This window comes from Juglans microcarpa x Juglans regia, chromosome 2S, assembly GCF_004785595.1.
Source record: "Juglans microcarpa x Juglans regia isolate MS1-56 chromosome 2S, Jm3101_v1.0, whole genome shotgun sequence".
In the NCBI taxonomy this organism is placed as follows: domain Eukaryota; kingdom Viridiplantae; phylum Streptophyta; class Magnoliopsida; order Fagales; family Juglandaceae; genus Juglans; species Juglans microcarpa x Juglans regia.
In genome coordinates this window covers 30,321,386-30,338,924 of record NC_054597.1, presented here as the reverse complement: position 1 = coordinate 30,338,924, position 17,539 = coordinate 30,321,386, and the positions used below count along the sequence as shown (strand labels likewise).

Sequence of the window (17,539 nt, the reverse complement as noted above, 5' to 3'; positions counted from 1 at the left end):
TTGCAACATTAAGGATGTGTTGATGTTTTCTCTCAACAATATCATTTTGTTAAGGTGTTTCAACATAAGAATGTTGGTGTATAATGCCCTTTTGATTAAAAAACTTATTCATTTGAAACTCAGCCCCATTATCACTTCTAATGACTTTGATTTTGGTGTCAAATTGGGTTGCTATCATGTCATAAAAAGATTCAATGCAAGCTCTAGTTTCTAATTTTGCATGTAGTAAATAAACCCAAGTAGTTCGTGACAAGTCATCAACAAGAGTAAAAAAAATACTTAGTTCCATCATAAGCAGGCATGGAACATGGTCCCCAAATGTCAATACGCATCAAATAAAAAATGGAAGTTGACTTGTGATGGCTAATAGGAAAATGACTTTTGTGTTGCTTAGTAATAGGACAAATTGAACACGGGGAAACTTTACTAACATTGAAATTGTCTTTTACATTTGGATTATCAATTAAAACCATTCTAGAATTTGAAATATGACCAAGGCGACAATGCCAAAGGTTAGAACTCTTGTTACTAGTCATGACAGAAGTACTAAGAAACTTAGAATTAAGAGATAAGGTGGATAGGGCCTCGATGAAAGCATTTGGGGAAACAACCACTGGCAAGAGGTGATACATGCTGCCTTTGACTTCAGCAATCCCATTCATGGTCCAGGTGGAAAGGTCTTGAATCAAATATTGATTAGACATAAAAAGCATATAGCAGGTAAGTGCTTCTGTCAGCTTCTTAACTGAAACTAAATTAAAACAAAATGAGGGGACACATAAAACATCCTTCAACAGATGTTATTAGTGACTTGAACATTTCCTAGATGACTAACAGGCATGAAAGTTCTATTTGGAAGCTTGACTGAGTATGAAACTTTAGAAGTAATAGAAGAAAAGAATGTGGCACTACAGATCATGTGATCTGTTGCACCCGAGTCTATAATCCAAGGTATAGTATCATGATGAATAAACTCATATGTAAAAGAAGAGAGAGCAAGATGAATACTAGAAATTTTGGAAGGTTTTGGCTCAGTCGTGATAGGTTGATAGACAACCTGAGCATGGTTCACAAAAGTACAAGCAGTCAAATTATCCTTGTCTTGAAGCAAAGTCATAAGCTGTTGATATTGTACTTTGGTAAAAATTATTTGGTTTTCATTAGTTTCTTCCTGGTTAGAGTCCAAAGATAAACTGACTTGATTGCGTTTCTTCCTGGTCAAAGTCTAAAGATAAACTGACTTGATTGACAGAAGACCCAAAAACCTTACCCTTAAGAAATTTATGGTCAGGAGAGTAACCATGCAGCTTATAACATCTCTTAGCTATATGACTAGTTTGTTTGCAATGAATATAGCTAGGGACTTATGCATTTCCTATTTTAAAACAAGTCTCAAAGGTATGACCCTTTATGCAGCAGTGAGTACAATATGGTCTTTCTTTCTTTGTGGTAGCAGGTAATTTAGCATTGTTTTTAAATGAAGTATAGGATGTGTTGGTGACTGAGGCCATGAACTTAGGGTTTGGGAGAAAACCTTGCTAACAGTAGGAATAGGGTCTAACAACATGATTTGGTCCCTGACATTGGCGTATTTGTTATTTAATCCCATGAGAAATTGAATTACACTATCCCTTTGATATCTGTTATTCAGAATAGTTAGTTGTCCACAGGTGCATGCAGGCATTGGGTCATACGCAACGAGTTCATCCTATAGGGTTTTGAGCTTACCATAGTATATGTTCACAGGATCTTGCTCTTGTTGAAGGCTTGCCAAGCTCATCTTCAGTTGAAATATTCTAGGACCATTTTGCTGAGTGAAGTGATCCCTAAGTTCATCCCAAATATCTTGAGCATTCTCTACAAAAGCCACACTTGATTTCACTATAGCACTGATGGAGTTCTGAATCCAAGTACCAACCATATCATTGCATCGGTCACATGCATTAAACAGAGGATCCTCAGATGAAGCAAGTCTGATAAGGGTTCCATTGATGAACCCCAGTTTATTCCTTGCTCTAAGAGCCCATCGCATAGCTAGGGACCAAATCACATAATTTTCTGATGTAAGAAGATCAATGATGAGTGTGATAGTGGTATTATCTCCACTGTCAACTCGGTATGGGTTGTTTGGGTTACTGAAATTGAGAAAATGAGAATTGTTTTCTTGTTGGTCTTTCATTGCAGAAAAGTGGGGGAAAGATTAAGAGCAGGAAAAGAACCCATTCTCTGGTACCATAATAGAAATGAAAAGAACAACAATGAAAGAGAAGAAGTTTTCTCTGTATTTGATTGAATTCAAAAAGTGTCACTTGTTTGTACAAAGGAAACCAAAATATATATAGCTACAAGACCAGCTGCCTGCAGACAACAATAAATGAATCATCTATTCCACTACTAACAATAAAATGTCAGAACCAATAGCAGTTATACAGCTCAACAAATAAGACAAAACTAGAAAGTGAAAGAATAAAAATAATCAATATGGTGTGTCTATTTGCATATCATCCAAAGCAGATAAACGACATGTAGAAACAAAAGTGTCTTCTAGATCTTCAGGATGCACACGACAGGCAGTTGAAGGTAGACGACCTGTAGCCTCTGTTCTATCTGCACGAGTTGTAGCAGCAGTAAGAGTAGAATGCTACATGCAATATATGCTGTAAAATTCCATAATCATGTACCCATGTAAACTCATAGACCCATTTATTGAGAATAAAAAATTTGTGCTTTCATGCGTTTTGGAGAGAGTGAGAGAGAGAGAGAGAGAGAGAGAGAGAGATTCCAAGAAAGCCAACGTATTTCACCCATATATTCAGTGAATCGGTATACACATGTACCCACACAAACTCCTAGAGCCATATTCTGAGAAGCAAAAATTTGTACTTTCATGCGTTTTGGAGAGAGTGAGAGACAGAGAGAGAGATTCCAAGAAAGCCAACGTATTTCACCCATATATTCCGTGAATCGGTATACACTAAAGGAAAAAAAAATAATTCTAATGTTTACCTTAGTAATGAGAGTAGAGCTTGAAGCAGAAGATAATGGATGATCGGTGATGGAGTGGAGGAAGATGAAAGGCTCTGATTTTGTCTTTGGCGCCAAGCAACTGAGAAAGCATGGGAACGAGAGAGAGAGAGAGGGTCTGAAATGAGAATAAAGGAAATTTGAATAAATGAGAAAAATCAGCACGAGGAGTAAAGATAAATTAATTAAAAATGTTTACAACCATGAACAGGATCCTCTACATGTAGCAGGATCATTGTACCAAAATGTAAAGTGTCTCTAAAATACATGATCCAATGGAGTTCTCTTTTGAGAGCATTTTTTTTTATATTTTAAAGAAAAATATATTTTCCAAGAGCTATTGAGATTGCTCTTAAGGAAAAATTTAACCGATTGGATAGTGAGATGAGATGAGATGAGACGAGATGAAATAGTTTCAGATGAGTTGAATAAAATATTATTATAATATTATTTTTTAATATTATTATTGTTTTAAAATTTAAAAAAATTAAATTATTTATTATATTTTATATAAAATTTTAAAAAATTATAATGATAAAATAAGATATGATGAGATCGCTATTCTATTGCATGATGCTAGCCCCACTCGATGGTATGATAAGTAGTTGCAATTAACTCTCAAAATTATGTCAATGCTATTACCCAACTTATGGCGTGACGCGTTATTAATAGCGTGGTATGTGTAACTTAAGAGTTTTGAGGAAGAAAAAAATAAGAGCTATCTTATACATAAGTTTCACGCATATTATTTAAAAATATATAATTTTATTATTTTATCTTCATATTTCATATATTTTATATATTATTTAAAAATATATAATTTTATTATTTTATCTTTATATTTTATTTTTAAGTGAGGTATAGAATTGTGAGGTTTATTTTAGAATTTTTCAAAAAATAATTTAAAAAAAAAAGGAAAATCGAAGAAGTCGGACGGCCTCTGTATAAAACCAGATAGACTGCTTGGCCTTTTTGCGCCTAGCCCCTGTCATTCAGCTCTTTGTTCTCTAGCATTTTAGATTTTCATTTTTTTAATCTTAATTTTAATTTTCTCTGTAATTTTTTCTTTCGATTTGTTTCTCTCAGAACCATTATAGAGTGTTAGGAGGTGTGGATTCAAGCGTAGCTCACCCCCCGTCTTTCGTTTCCAAGAAACCAGCGTTTTCTCACCTTTGTTTAAATACCGCCATTTTCTTGCATTAATCTCGCTCAATGTACTGCTTGCAACCTTGATCTTCATATTAAAAGCCTTGTCTCACTAATCGCTAATCAAATTTCCGGGATTCGGTTCTGTGTAAATTTTTTAGGGTTAGGGTTGTTTTGGTCGAATTCCTTTATTGCAGATCACAAAAAAAAGACTTGTTATTTAGGTAATTAGATTTTGGCGGGCTTTGTATGATGGATAAGAAAAGGGTGGCTGTCCCGCTGGTGTGCCACGGCCATTCTCGGCCTGTCGTGGATCTGTTTTACAGTCCGGTCACTCCCGATGGTTTCTTCCTCGTCAGCGCCAGCAAAGGTACGCATTCTTATCGATTTTTTTCTGATGTTATTGTGTTAGCGCTACATTACTGGTTGCCGCTAGATGGTGTTTAGATTTGATAAGGAACTGGGTAATTGCTGTTAACTTATCGTTATTGATCAGCTTGTTCTGGCTAGCTGATTTACCCGGTTAAGAAGTAAGAAATTGGGTTTCTTTCTTATCCCCAAAAAAAGGAAATTGGCGTTCTCGACTTGGGACTTGTTTGGAATCTGGATACTTAGATATTTTCAGATATTCTCTAAATTTATAAGAATTTTTTCCTAAACATATTCAAACACAAAACATTTTTTGATTTCAAATCTTCAGCTTTTTCATCTAATCAAATACAAAACTCAATATAACTTTCCCAAACTTTCAAACAAAACACAAAAAATAGTACTAATTTTTGAATTTTTTTTAAAAATAGTATTCAAACAATTTTTTTACTTTATAATATAACTTTTTCTCTCATTTCCCAAAACCAATAAAATATCTTAATTCAAACCATTTCACTACTATTCATATCATTTCACTACTATTCACAAACCATTAATAGAATTTTGAGATATTCTAAATATCCAAATGAGCCCTTAATCAAATTATTGAGTACTCGCTTAACACCCCCACCGCAAAAAAATGAAAACTTATCCTTTAAAATTTGTTATTTACACGGGTAGGCCATGAAACTATGGCACTAGCACACTGGTGAACATATACAAATGCTCCTTGCGATGTAATGATTTTTTTTTTTTTTTTTTTTTTTTTTGTGGAATGGAGCTGATAGTGGAGTTTGACTTGTGTGGTGCAGATTCTAATCCCATGCTTAGAAATGGAGAGACTGGGGATTGGATTGGGACATTTGAAGGACATAAGGGTGCAGTGTGGAGTTGCTGCCTGGATACCAATGCTTTACGGGCCGCCACTGGTTCTGCAGACTTCACTGCGTACATAATAAACTTTTTTTTCCCTTCATTATGTTTGTTATGTAATGCAATTGAAAATGCTGTATGCTTTGCATGGGTTTGAGATCATTTGGAAGATTATGCTTGATTGAGAAATGTCTTTGGAACTGCTGTGAAGCCTGGGAACTTTCTCCTTGTTTAAATTAGCCAGGAAACTATTCCATACTGTTTATGTCAATGCAATCTTTTTTTATATTAATTTTCTAAATGTTTTCCACTGTATTTTGTGCCATTTTGGCAATGCATTTCTAATCTTTATTTACTAATGTAAAATTTGAAACAGTGAGAAGTTTGTTAATTTGTACTTGATGGATTATTTTTCCTCATAGCACAAAAGACAGTTATAGGTAGTTGAGTGGGGTTTTGTTCAGTTAGTTGTATTCAACGTGTTAGGGCCATAACGTATTTGTTAATATGATAAAAGCTGGAATGAATTTCACTGTCTGATTAAGTATTGTTTATTGATTAAAAGCTGATCTATTATGTGCCTCAATTTCGTTTGCAGCAAAGTGTGGGATGCATTAACAGGAGATGAGTTGCACTCATTTGAACACAAGCACATTGTTCGAGCCTGCACTTTTTCAGAGGTAGATTTGGCTTTATTTCTATCACTATATTTATATTGTTACTCTTATTATTGTTACTATTACTATTCTTGTTATTATTATTCTGATTTTGTTATTCCAGGTTGCTCTTGACACTTGTGTATGTAATTAGATTTATGCTTTATTTATAAAAGAAGTAGATATATGCTTAATAAAAAAACTTAGATATATTCTTCCTTCAGTTGATTGACACAAACATACATGCATATGAAATGTACATTCATCCACACACAGAAACAACAAAGGAAAATATGGGAGGTGGCTTGAGGAAACTTAGTTTTATTACAAGTGAGTTGTTGAGAGAAACATTTTTAATAGCTAACGTGAAGTTTTACCAATTTTTTAATTGTAATCCCGGTGTAGTTGTGAAAAACTCCTTGCCAAGGGACTGTGCACCCTCGGGATTAGGCGAAACTTTGTTTCTAGATGCCCTGTGCCAAAAAAAAAAAAAATCTTGCAGCACAAGGAGTGTACAAGAGATCCACCTAAAAAGCAAAAGGAAAGAGCTCTAAAAATTCTTGAAAAGTAGAGACACAACATTAGTGTTATCTTGAATCACTGTCCAATGATAAAGGGTACTAAGAAAAGCATACTTAAGCTCCATTTCTGAATTTTCAATATCCTCAAAGCCATGCTCATTTATTTCCCTCCAAATGTACCATATAACACAGCAGAGTGCACACTGATGGTTACTAAATTGCTTTTTCGAGTATGTTTGAATATTCACCACTCAAGGAGGCATAACCCAATCCATCCTATAGACAAGCCATAGACCATGTTTTATAAAGTGTAGGCAACCTCGCAATGCAATTAGGTGATCCTTTTTTTCCTCTCTCTTCTTACACATGCAACACCTATTTATTGCTAAGACCTCCCACTTCCTTAAGTTATCCAGGCTAACATATTTAAGGCTAGTGTCTAGATGAAGAAATTCACTCCTTTTTTTTTCAATTTTCATGCATGACTCTGCTCAGTGGCATGTTAATTTTGTTAGAAATACCAATGACTGGGAACACCACATAAGCATTTAAAGATTGATCACCATACCAAATATTATGCCAAAGGTGAATCTTGGACCAGTGACCCATCACAAATCCATTGCAAAGGGAGAATTGCCCACAACCCTTTTTGATATTTTTTGAAAGACCAACATCAAAAGAACCGTTTACCTCTTGGGAACACCATCATACTTTCATGCTTCCATATTTCATGTCCCCTAGCACCCTCCAATCGCTCTCCCTTTGATAGGCATAGTGCCATAACCATTTTCCCAAAAGTGCTCGATTGAAGAGGATTAGGTTCCTCACTCCCAACTCACCTTTTACTACCAGCAAACACACCTAGTTCCACTTCACCAAATTGAACTTAGGCTCCTTTTCCATACCTCCCTACAAAAAATCCTACTGTAGCTTCTCAAGTCGATGACTACTCCCACCTTATTTTTTGGGGGTAGATCGGTTGTTTAGGAGCGGCAGTTAATACTTTTTGTCAAATATGGTGTGAACTTTATGTGCTAACTTGTTACGATCAACACTTTTTTTTTTTTTTTATAAACACTTCTGAATGTTTTAACCAAAATAATCAGTTTCAAGTTATGTATTTGCACCATACTTATTGTCATTCTTGTTAGAATCATTCGTTGTTGCCCTTTTATGTGGGCTGTTGTTCAAATTAGGGATGGTTCTATGGACACTGAAAATTAAGGCAAAATAAATTTCGTTGTGCATTTCTGCACATCTCACTCACTGTTTTCCAATCTGAGAGCAGGACACACACCTTTTACTTACTGGGGGAGTGGAGAAAAGTCTCCGGATATATGATTTAAACCGTCCAGATGCAGCTCCTAGAGAAGTGGATAAGTCTCCTGGTTCAGTCAGGACAGTTGCATGGCTCCATAGTGATCAGACAATATTAAGTTCTTGTACTGATATGGGGGGTGTTAGGTATGTTCCCATATCATTGAAGCTACCTTCGTTTGTATATTATTTGTTGAAGTTACTGTTGCTTGCCAAAGTTTTACTCAAGTTTTTAGTGAATGTACAACAGATTGTGGGACGTAAGAAGTGGTAACATTGTCCAAACTCTTGAGACTAAGTCTTCTGTGACTAGTGCTGAAGTGAGCCAAGATGGTCGTTACATCACCACTGCTGATGGGTCTACTGTCAAGTTCTGGGATGCAAACTAGTAAGTTCAAGGTAGATTGGTCTGTTTCTACGATTCCGACTTGTTTGGCTTATGATCCTTTTATCTGTATTCCAGCTTTGGGTTAGTGAAGAGCTACAACATGCCCTGCACGGTAGAGTCAGCTTCCTTGGAGCCAAAGTATGGGAATAAGTTTATTGCCGGAGGAGAAGATATGTGGATTCATGTATTTGATTTTCATACTGGCGAAGAGATTGGTATGTTCTGCAACTTGATTTGTATCTATTTTAAAATATTTGACCAGGAAAAAACGTTGGAGTTATATGGATTTAATGCTTGTCCTTTGTGATGCTGTAATGATCTATGAATCTTTTGTTGAGTTTCTATGGATGCTATAGTGACTTATTTTATATGGATGCAGCCTGCAATAAGGGTCACCATGGTCCTGTACATTGTGTGCGTTTCTCCCCAGGAGGGGAATCTTATGCCTCTGGATCTGAAGATGGAACCATCAGAATATGGCAGACTGGCCCTTTGACTCATGATGACAGCGAGGCATTCACGGCAAATGGATCAAGTGGAAAGGTGAAGGTAACTGCAGAAGAGGTTTCGAGTAAGATTGAAGGATTTCAAATTGCAGACGAGGGGAAGTCCAGAGAGAAGGAAGAGGCAGGGAATGAGTGATATGGCCAACTAGCTAGATGTTACCTCCTTTTTTTGTTGAAGGTTTTGCTTTAGGTTGATGGATTTTGCGTCGCTGTTGCTGGGCATATCGCTCTGATATCCTAGATATTATTTTGGGTATGGATATAGACTGAAGTCACTGGACTGAACTATTTTTGGGCGATTTAGCCAATGCTGTATTACATGGAGTCATGGGCAGACCAAATGAACATTTTTTTGCTTTTTTTTTTGTTTTTTTGTTTTTTTGTTTTTTGTTTTTTGTTTTTAAACCAAGTCTGTGCTCTTTTATTATTATTTCACTATGGAATACCATACAATGGAAGGCCGTTTCATCAGGTGGTGTTGAGTCCCATCTCCATCCGGACAGCCTTATCCTGATATTTGTTGAAATCAATAGAAAACAGACAGTGAAAAGGGGATTGTGGCCAATTTATTTATTTTACTTTCTTATGTTTAATTCATGCCCGAATCAGTCTCAGCGAGCAATGTGGTTTTGGGCATATGATTGAATTCTCAATACTCTACTGAATAGTGAATACCACAGGTCCACCACCTTTAGCCTCTTCCTTTGAATCTTTTTTTATTTTTATTTTTAAGCAAGCATATTATAGATGTATTTAACAGTTACTGGATACAATAATCAATAGAATGGAAGGTCCCAATATTCATCTCAAACCAGCAAACACATTACAAAATATATAAAAAAAAAGGTGGAAGTTGCTTGAAATAATTTTGATACAGTCTGAAAAATAGACTGTACTATGATTGGAAGTCATAGTGAAGTGATTTGCGTTGCAATTTGCTGGTTTGGACTGGTTTCATGAGACTTCTACTACGCATTTCCCACAATTCTTGGTTAAGAGAAGCAAAGACATAAGAAGATAGCAAATAAGAGATGTGTCGAATCGCCGACAGATGACTGACCATCAAGGACTGTGGCGGTGCGTGGAGGCCTCACGCCACTCTAAGATAGTGAAGTTGGTTGGATTTGAAGGATCAGAGGACGCTGGCCCCGAAAGTGTCGCGCGTGAATCTCGCACGATTTGAGCCACGTGTGATTCACGCATTGCTCTGTTTGACATTTGCTTCGGCCGTCTGAAGGATCGGTGACTGGAGAGTCTTGCGACGGGGCGCATGGCGGTCGTAAAGGGTTGGAAAACTTAGATAAGCACTTCTCCTTGCAATGGATGGAAAACAAAATAAAAATTGAAAAAAATGGATTGGATAGTTTCTGGACTAGCCAGACGGGAGGAGGGAGGGAGGAGCTGAAGCTCCACCCCCCCTCTGGGTGGAGAAGGCGTGATGTTTTGGTTTTTTGTTGAGAGCAAATCGCATGGAGAGAGAAAATAAAAAGGGGCTCCTTTGAGTTCTTATATTTGTAAATCGACGTAGATGATGCATTTATCATGTAATTGATAAGAAAATATTTGATTTGCAAGAGAAATTTAAAATTAAATTATTTAGCAAATCAATTTTTTTAAACAAATACTCTTAACAAATTAAAAATTAAAAAATAAATGAAAAAAAAGTAATATAGAGTTGTAAAAATAAAAACAGTTCATACTTAGTCACATAATATATTTCAATTGACATGTATCTATAACTAGGTATGATTAATTTTTTATGTGAAGAACATAATTCTCCTATGGGTAATAATGGAAATACTACCATTTTTTTTAACTCTATATTAAATGAATAATATTTTATGAAGGAAAATGCTACATACAATATTTTCATTGCGATATTATTCAACTACGATAAAGTGATATTGTCCATCAATCTTTGATTTTTGTTTAATGTAAGCAATGACTTGAGAGTGATGGAAAGTGATACATTTATATAGTGAGATTGGTGTGTAGTATATACGGTGTTACTCGTATATAAGATTACTTGTAAAATAATCACAAGTTGTAAAATAATTTTGTTTCTATCACTTTCCTTCTCCAATTAAAGAAAAGCAAACTTTATGGAAAGAGTTTGAAAGTCTCTCTCTTTGGTGTCTAATTTGAGAGGAAAGTTTGCCGCAAGCAAGTAATCTCCTTGGTGGAAACCAGTGGAGTGATAGTCGTGAGATTCAACATGGCGAATGATCCGTCGGATTTATGTTGTAATTTATCTTTGACTGAAAAAGAAAAAACTAGAGTGGAGATTGAAGTGGGTGACATTGAAGCAGAGACATTGAAGCAACTATCTTGTGTGGTAAATGTTGTCTGTTGGGTAAAGTGGTTGCTGATAAACCATTAAGCATTGATGCATTCTGTAACATTATGCTGAAGATATGGAAGGTGGCTAGGCGTATATGTATTTCGGATGTGGGTGCCAACATGTTTGTTATTGAATTTCAGTCTATGCATGACTTACTGAAAGTTAAGCAGGGGTGTCCATAGATGTTTGACATGAATCTAGTTATCCTTAAAGATTTTGATGGTTATACACATATCCAAGAGATGTTGTTTGATAAGAAATCTTTTTAGGTTCAACTTCACAACCTTCCTCTAGGTGGTATGAATCAAATGGTAGGGGAAAAAGTGAGTTTGGTTTTTAGCTCTCTTGAAATGGTTGATATGGATACCAATGCCATTGGCTGGGGTAAGTATTTACGTGTCAAAGTGTTGATTGATCTGACCAAGCCATTTGTTCGGGGCTTAATGGTTAAATTCAGTGAGAAAAATACTTGGATCACTTGTAAATATGAGAGGCTTCCAAAATTCTATTTTCCTATGGTGTCATCCAACATGGTAGTTTTTGTTGTGTTGATGTGTTGAGTTCCAATTCCACTAATCCAGACCATCGCAAACAATATGGTGTGTGGCTTTGTGCATCACAAATGTCTACCTTGAAGAATGTTGGTAATTTTTCTATTCGATGGTGGTTGGAGGAGTTGATAGAGAGGAGGAAGAAGATGGTTGGTGATACTCTTGATGGTAGTAGTGCAAATTTCTATGACAATTTACAATCTGCTCAAGGTTAAGGACAATTACCTATAAGGGTTCAAAATTTGAAAAATGATAATCAGGGACTAACTGCTACAACAGTTATTGATGTGGAAAATCAATTATCATGTAAACCAATATCGTGTGGCTCATCATCTGGTATCAAGAACGACAAAGTGACAGGAGGGTTACAATTGGATCTGACTGGGTCTGTATGTCTCTCTGATAAGTCTGTAATAGTTACAGAAGAGCACTTTGCTGATTAATATATGTTTATGGATTATGTAAGGGATTTTCCATTGAAACTGCCTCAAGATGGACAACAGACACGAGAGCTCTCCACTGTCTGTAAGATGGCACTCAATTGTATATTTGAGAAGCATACAAGATCTTGGAAAAGGAGGGCGAGATTGATTAATACTCCTTAGAGATCTGAGGAACCTATTTAGAAGAGAAAAGCAAGGAGAGTTGAAACTAGTTTGCTGAAAAAATCTGGGGTTATTATTCAGGTTGGTAAACCGAGGAAAACTTTTCCAATGGATGAATCGGCAGAGGTTGGATGCCAGCCCCGCCGAGCATTATGAATATCCTAAGTTGGAATTGTTGAGGGATCAAAACCCCTCGTACAGTTCGTGATCTTCACCAATTGGTGTTGGATAATAATCCTGATATTCTATTTCTTATGGAAACTAAGTCTAAGAGGAATATGATGGTACATTTGCTCAGCAAGTTTGGCTTACATAATGTTTTTATAGTGGATAATGTTGGCAGTAGAGGAGGTCTAGGATTGTATTGGAAGGCTGAGATAGTTTTGAAAATTCAGAACTATTCATTGCATCATATCAATACTTAAGTATCTAATTCTAGTATTGGTTTTAGTTGGAAACTTACTGGTTTTTATGGTTTTCTTGATGTTTGTGAGCGTTATGAGGGTTGGACTTTATTGAAATTGTTGAAGTACTTCCATCCTCTTCTATGCTTATTCTTTGGTGATTTTAATGAAATACTTTGTCAAAGTGAAAAAGTTTGGAGTAGCTTGGAGATCTCCATCTCAAATGGACATGTTTCACGAGGTTCTAAATGATTGTGATCTGAGTAGTCTTGACTATAAAGGTCCAAGGTACACATGGTGTAATAATAGGAAGGATGTCAACTTTACTAAAGAAAGGTTGGATAGAGTGATTGCTAATAAGGACTGGATTGACAGATATTCAAATATGCAAGTAGTAGTATTACCAACCAGAAATTCTGATCATTTGTTGATGCATTCGGTAAAGAGGGATAGGGTTGTTCGCAAACCTAACCCATTTAGATTTGAAGCCAGCTGGACTTTAACATCTGACTGGGGTAGGATTGTTGAGAGTATTTGGTTTTCTGATAAGTTTTCTATAGATCATGCTCAATAGGTGGAACGAAATTTGGGAAGACGTCGAACACTCTTGAAAAGATGGAACATTGATACTGCTACTGCAGTGAAGAATGAAACTCAAGCAAAAATAGCTCTTCTATCTCAATATCAAGATCTTCGTGATGCTCTTGTAGTGGATAATATCGCAAAAAATAAACAAGACATTGCAGATGTGTTGGAAAGGGAAGAGTTGGAATGGAAACAAAGGGCCAAATGACAATGGTTACAATATAGCGATTGTATCTCAAAGTATTTCCATCAACGTGCAAATCAAAGAAGGAAGGTGAATTATATTAACTGTGTGGAGAATGAAAGGGTCTGTTCTTATCATACTCAGGATGCTATAGGTAAGGTATTTATCAATTATTTCAATTCTGTTTTTGCTACTTCACCGCCAACATGTATTGAAAACATACTGGAAGGATTCACCAAACAGATTCCTATAGAGTTCATTGACATGCTTGACAAGTCATATATTGCCGAGGAAGTTAGAAGTGCATTATTTCAAATGGATCCTTTAAAATCCCCTAGTCTTGATGGGTTTTTTACTTGTTTCTATCAGAAATATTGGCATGTTGTAGGAGACCAGATTCGTAAGGCTGTTATAGAACTTCTTAATCATAATGGTTCCTAGGAGGCCATTAAGGAAACATATATATATTTTTTATTCCAAAGAAGAAATCTTTTCTCAAGGTGATTGGCTATAGGCCTATTAGATTGTGTAATATTTTATATAAAATATGCTCCAATATACTTGCTAATAGACTCAAACCAATAATGCCTCATTTTATTAGTCAGTATCAAAGTGCCATTGTTTATTATAGGCTCATTTATGATAATATTTTGGTAGCTTATGAGACCCTTCACTCGATGTCTACTAAGATGAAAGGCAAAGAGGGTTGTATGGCATTAAAGTTGGATATGAATAAAACATATGATAGAATGAAATGACCTTTTGTTAAAATTGTTCTGAAGAAGATGGGATTTTACTTCAAAATGGATCACCTGTGTAATGAAGTGCCTCCAATTAGTTTCATATTCGATTCTAGTGAATGTGACTCCTAGTTATAGATTTCTTTCTACAAGAGGGCTTAGACAAGGGGGATCCTCTTTTTCGTTATCTTTTTATACTCGGTGCTAAAGTGTTAAGTTATCACTTTTGAGGGCTGAACGTCAAAGAAAAATAAGTGGTGTTCCATTTGGGAGAGGAGGTTTTTGTATAAATCATCTTTTCTTTGCTAATGATAGCTTGCTCTTTTGATGCTACTATGCAGAAATGGCGTAATGTGCAATAAATATTGAGAGCTTATGAGGTAGCCTTTGGTCAGATGTTGAACAAAGAGAAAACAACTATGCTTTTTAGCAAAAATACCAAAAATGAGACTAAACAGCTTCTTATCAATACTATTGGTGTGAAGGCTGTTCATTGTTATGAAAAGTATTTGGGTCTTCCTATTATGGTTGGGAGAGGAAATATTAAAACTTTTAAATATCTTCTTGATCGAATGTGACAAAGACAAAACAATTGGAAACTCAAATTCTTCTCACAAGTTGGTAAAGAGGTGATTATTAAAGCCGTGGCACAAGCAATTCCTACTTATTGTATGCGGTTTTCATTATTATTATTATTATTATTATTATTATTATTATTATCTTCCAAGAAGTCTGTTGTGTGATCTAACTAGGATGGTGTAGAGATTTTGGTGGGGGTGGTCAGCAACAAGATAATAAAATACAATGGACATGTTCACTAAAATAGAGCAATCAAAAGGATTGGTTGGTTGGGTTTTAGAGATTTTGGGTGTTTTAACAAGACTTTACTTGCTAAGCAAGCTTGGAGGCTTGTTCAGAATCCTAGTTCATTGGTGACAAAATTTATGCAAGCTAAGTACTATAGACAAGGGGGACTTTTTACATTCACAGTTGGGTTACAAACCTTATTATGCTTGTAGGAGTATTCAGGGTGCAAAGCAATTGTTACAAGAGAGTCTCATACGGAGAATTGGCAATGAATAAGGTTTCTATCTGGAATGAAAAATGGATTTATAAACCTATGACATATGCAGATCAGACTCCTATTCGTGCACTATCTAGTACAACAAAGGTACAAGTTTTGATTGACTTTGACAATTGGAGATGGAATTCTGATTTAGTGAGGATCACCTTTGAAGCTGAGATGCTGATGCTATCTTGCAAATTCCCCTTAACATGTTAAATAGTGCTGACAGACAGATATGAGACTATACCAATTTAGGTACTTTTCATTGAAGAGTACTTATCATCTACAAAAGATGTTGCTAGATCAAGGGAGAGGTAAATTTTCTCAAACTGTTAGTGATATCGTTTGGAAGAGATTATGGAACATAAATGCTCCTCTGTCAGTTAAAGTGTTTCTTTGGAAAACTTGTCACAATGAACTACCCACAAGAGCCAACCTGTTAAAGAAGAAAGTGCTTGATTTTGATCTATGTCCTATTTGTGGTCTTGACAGGGAAGATCTTTGGAATTGTGTTGCAGTTGAATCACGGGAAGCACTTGCAACCTATCTCTTTTGTAGGGATTTGGGTTTATCGAATTTCATACTTGAAGGAGATGCTCAAGTAGTTGTTTATTCTGTTAATAAACATGAAGAAAATTTTAGTGTTTATGGGCATCTGGTGGAGGAAATCAAAAAGCTTTTACATGGTTATGCAGCCTGGAAATTTCAACATGTAAGGAGGGATGCCAACAAAGCTGCTCATCAGTTAGCAAAAGACGATTTATTATGAAATAAAGTAAATTTAATTTTTTTTAAAGGGAATAGTACTCTTTATTTATTGACTTCATCAAATAAATGGAAGAATACAAGGAAGAGTTTCCTCCAAAACAATAACATCATTCACACTTTCTAATGCATATTTAGCTAAAACATGAGCAACACTATTGGCATTTCTTCTCACATGATGTGCACTTCACCTATCAATTTGGCCCAAAGCTTGCTTAGCATCCCAAATGAAAACCCCTGAACTACGTAGCTGGGAATTATTATGACTGAGGCTATTAACAACTTGTAAAGCATCCCCTTCCACTCTTAGCTTCCTTAGTCCAATTTCTATTGCAAAACGAATAGCCTGCAATGCCCCTAAAGATTCTACAGCAAAAGAGTCAGGGAACATTACATTTTGTTGCCATCACCTTACCTTCATAATCTCTAATCACAATCCATGTGCCCACCCTACCACATTCTTTGTTAACAGTTGCATCCCAATTCACCTTATAGCACCCCTCAGGAGGAGATTCCCAACTGCAATGAATATCATTCATGATTGCCTCGTTGCAACTCTTCTCTGTGAATGTTTCTTGAAAACCAGTAAGCAGATGTTTAGCTTGCTTCATAACCAGATTGAGATGAATAAAATTGTTTTGAAAAATATAAGTGTTCCTCCTCTGCCATATTTTCTTTGCTGGCATCACAAACTCCTCTAAAAGTTCCTGCTCAAAACATCCAGCCATAGTAGCAAACAACTTCAAAAAATATGTTTCAATTAGAGTACATTTATGAATCTTCTTAGGATAAAGGCACCATACATCTTTTGCTGTTGGGAAATCCCATAGAACATGGTTAATCGATTCTTGTTCTCTCAAGCAAATGGGACAATTAGGAGAATCAACCATTTTCCTTTTGAAAATATTTGCATTTGTAGGTAGGGACTCCAAATAAGCTCTCCATATAAACACTTTTGCTGCATTTGGAATATTCAACTTCCATATTATAGACCAGATTTCTGTTTGATTATTCGAAGTTGAAGCTTGCCCTTTATCAGTTTCCACCATTTGCTTATGCAAATGATAAGCACTCTTGACATAAAATTTGCCATTCTTTGTACATCTCCATATAACTTGGTCTGGACAATTAAAAGCACCAACTGGAATTCTTCTGATTATTTCCACTTCATTATTAAAGAAGATAGAATCTAGTAGAGGGATATTCCACTGCTTATTATCTAGTTCAATGAGTTATGAGAGCTACAACACAGTCATTAGCATCCAATATATTCACAAAACTTTGAATTCAAAAGGAAGATGATTGCCAATCCTTCAAATGGTTCATTCCTCCGCTAGGTTTTTAGATGCAAACAAACTTCACCAGATGAAAGACGTGTTATGTATATAATTTAGGTCTTTCTATATTTAGATTGTATAGTAGAGAATTAGGCTAACTATAAATAGTCTTAACATGTATAGACACTTAACGTGTTACAGAGAAATCGATAAAAGAAATA

The 17,539-nt window shown here is 35.7% G+C and overlaps 3 protein-coding genes across 3 annotated transcripts; 1 reads left to right on the top strand and 2 right to left on the bottom strand.

Annotated features, from left to right (window-relative positions):
• Window positions 1–1,708: 1,708 nt before the first annotated feature.
• Window positions 1,709–2,179, bottom strand: LOC121253559. The gene has a single exon (XM_041153560.1). The coding sequence runs from the start codon at window positions 2,177–2,179 to the stop codon at window positions 1,709–1,711; it is 471 nt and encodes a 156-aa protein (XP_041009494.1).
• A 1,752-nt stretch (window positions 2,180–3,931) lies between these two features.
• Window positions 3,932–9,169, top strand: LOC121252504 (serine-threonine kinase receptor-associated protein-like). Its single transcript, XM_041152197.1, has 7 exons — window positions 3,932–4,540; window positions 5,352–5,487; window positions 6,011–6,092; window positions 7,878–8,053; window positions 8,157–8,294; window positions 8,370–8,509; window positions 8,674–9,169. The coding sequence occupies exons 1-7, from the start codon at window positions 4,420–4,422 to the stop codon at window positions 8,934–8,936; spliced, it is 1,056 nt and encodes a 351-aa protein (XP_041008131.1). The 5' UTR covers window positions 3,932–4,419; the 3' UTR covers window positions 8,937–9,169.
• Window positions 9,170–16,228: 7,059 nt separating this feature from the next.
• Window positions 16,229–17,090, bottom strand: LOC121253558. Its single transcript, XM_041153559.1, has 3 exons — window positions 16,845–17,090; window positions 16,457–16,748; window positions 16,229–16,407 (listed from the first exon to the last, which is right to left on the bottom strand). Exons 1-3 carry the CDS (start codon window positions 17,088–17,090, stop codon window positions 16,229–16,231), a joined length of 717 nt encoding a protein of 238 aa, XP_041009493.1.
• Window positions 17,091–17,539: the final 449 nt, after the last annotated feature.

Excerpts from the sequence above, each read along its gene's own strand:
- LOC121253559 (XM_041153560.1), bottom strand. The coding sequence starts at position 2,179 with ATGAAAGACCAACAAGAAAACAATTCTCATTTTCTCAATTTCAGTAAC.
- LOC121252504 (XM_041152197.1), top strand. The coding sequence starts at position 4,420 with ATGATGGATAAGAAAAGGGTGGCTGTCCCGCTGGTGTGCCACGGCCAT. Across the intron at positions 8,054-8,156 it reads ACTGATATGGGGGGTGTTAG|ATTGTGGGACGTAAGAAGTG; the intron begins GTATGTTCCCAT and ends AATGTACAACAG. Across the intron at positions 8,295-8,369 it reads AAGTTCTGGGATGCAAACTA|CTTTGGGTTAGTGAAGAGCT; the intron begins GTAAGTTCAAGG and ends TCTGTATTCCAG.
- LOC121253558 (XM_041153559.1), bottom strand. The coding sequence starts at position 17,090 with ATGGTGGAAACTGATAAAGGGCAAGCTTCAACTTCGAATAATCAAACA. Across the intron at positions 16,749-16,844 it reads ATTTCCCAACAGCAAAAGAT|GAACTTTTAGAGGAGTTTGT; the intron begins GTATGGTGCCTT and ends TGTTTTGAGCAG. Across the intron at positions 16,408-16,456 it reads TGTGATTAGAGATTATGAAG|AATCTTTAGGGGCATTGCAG; the intron begins GTAAGGTGATGG and ends CTTTTGCTGTAG.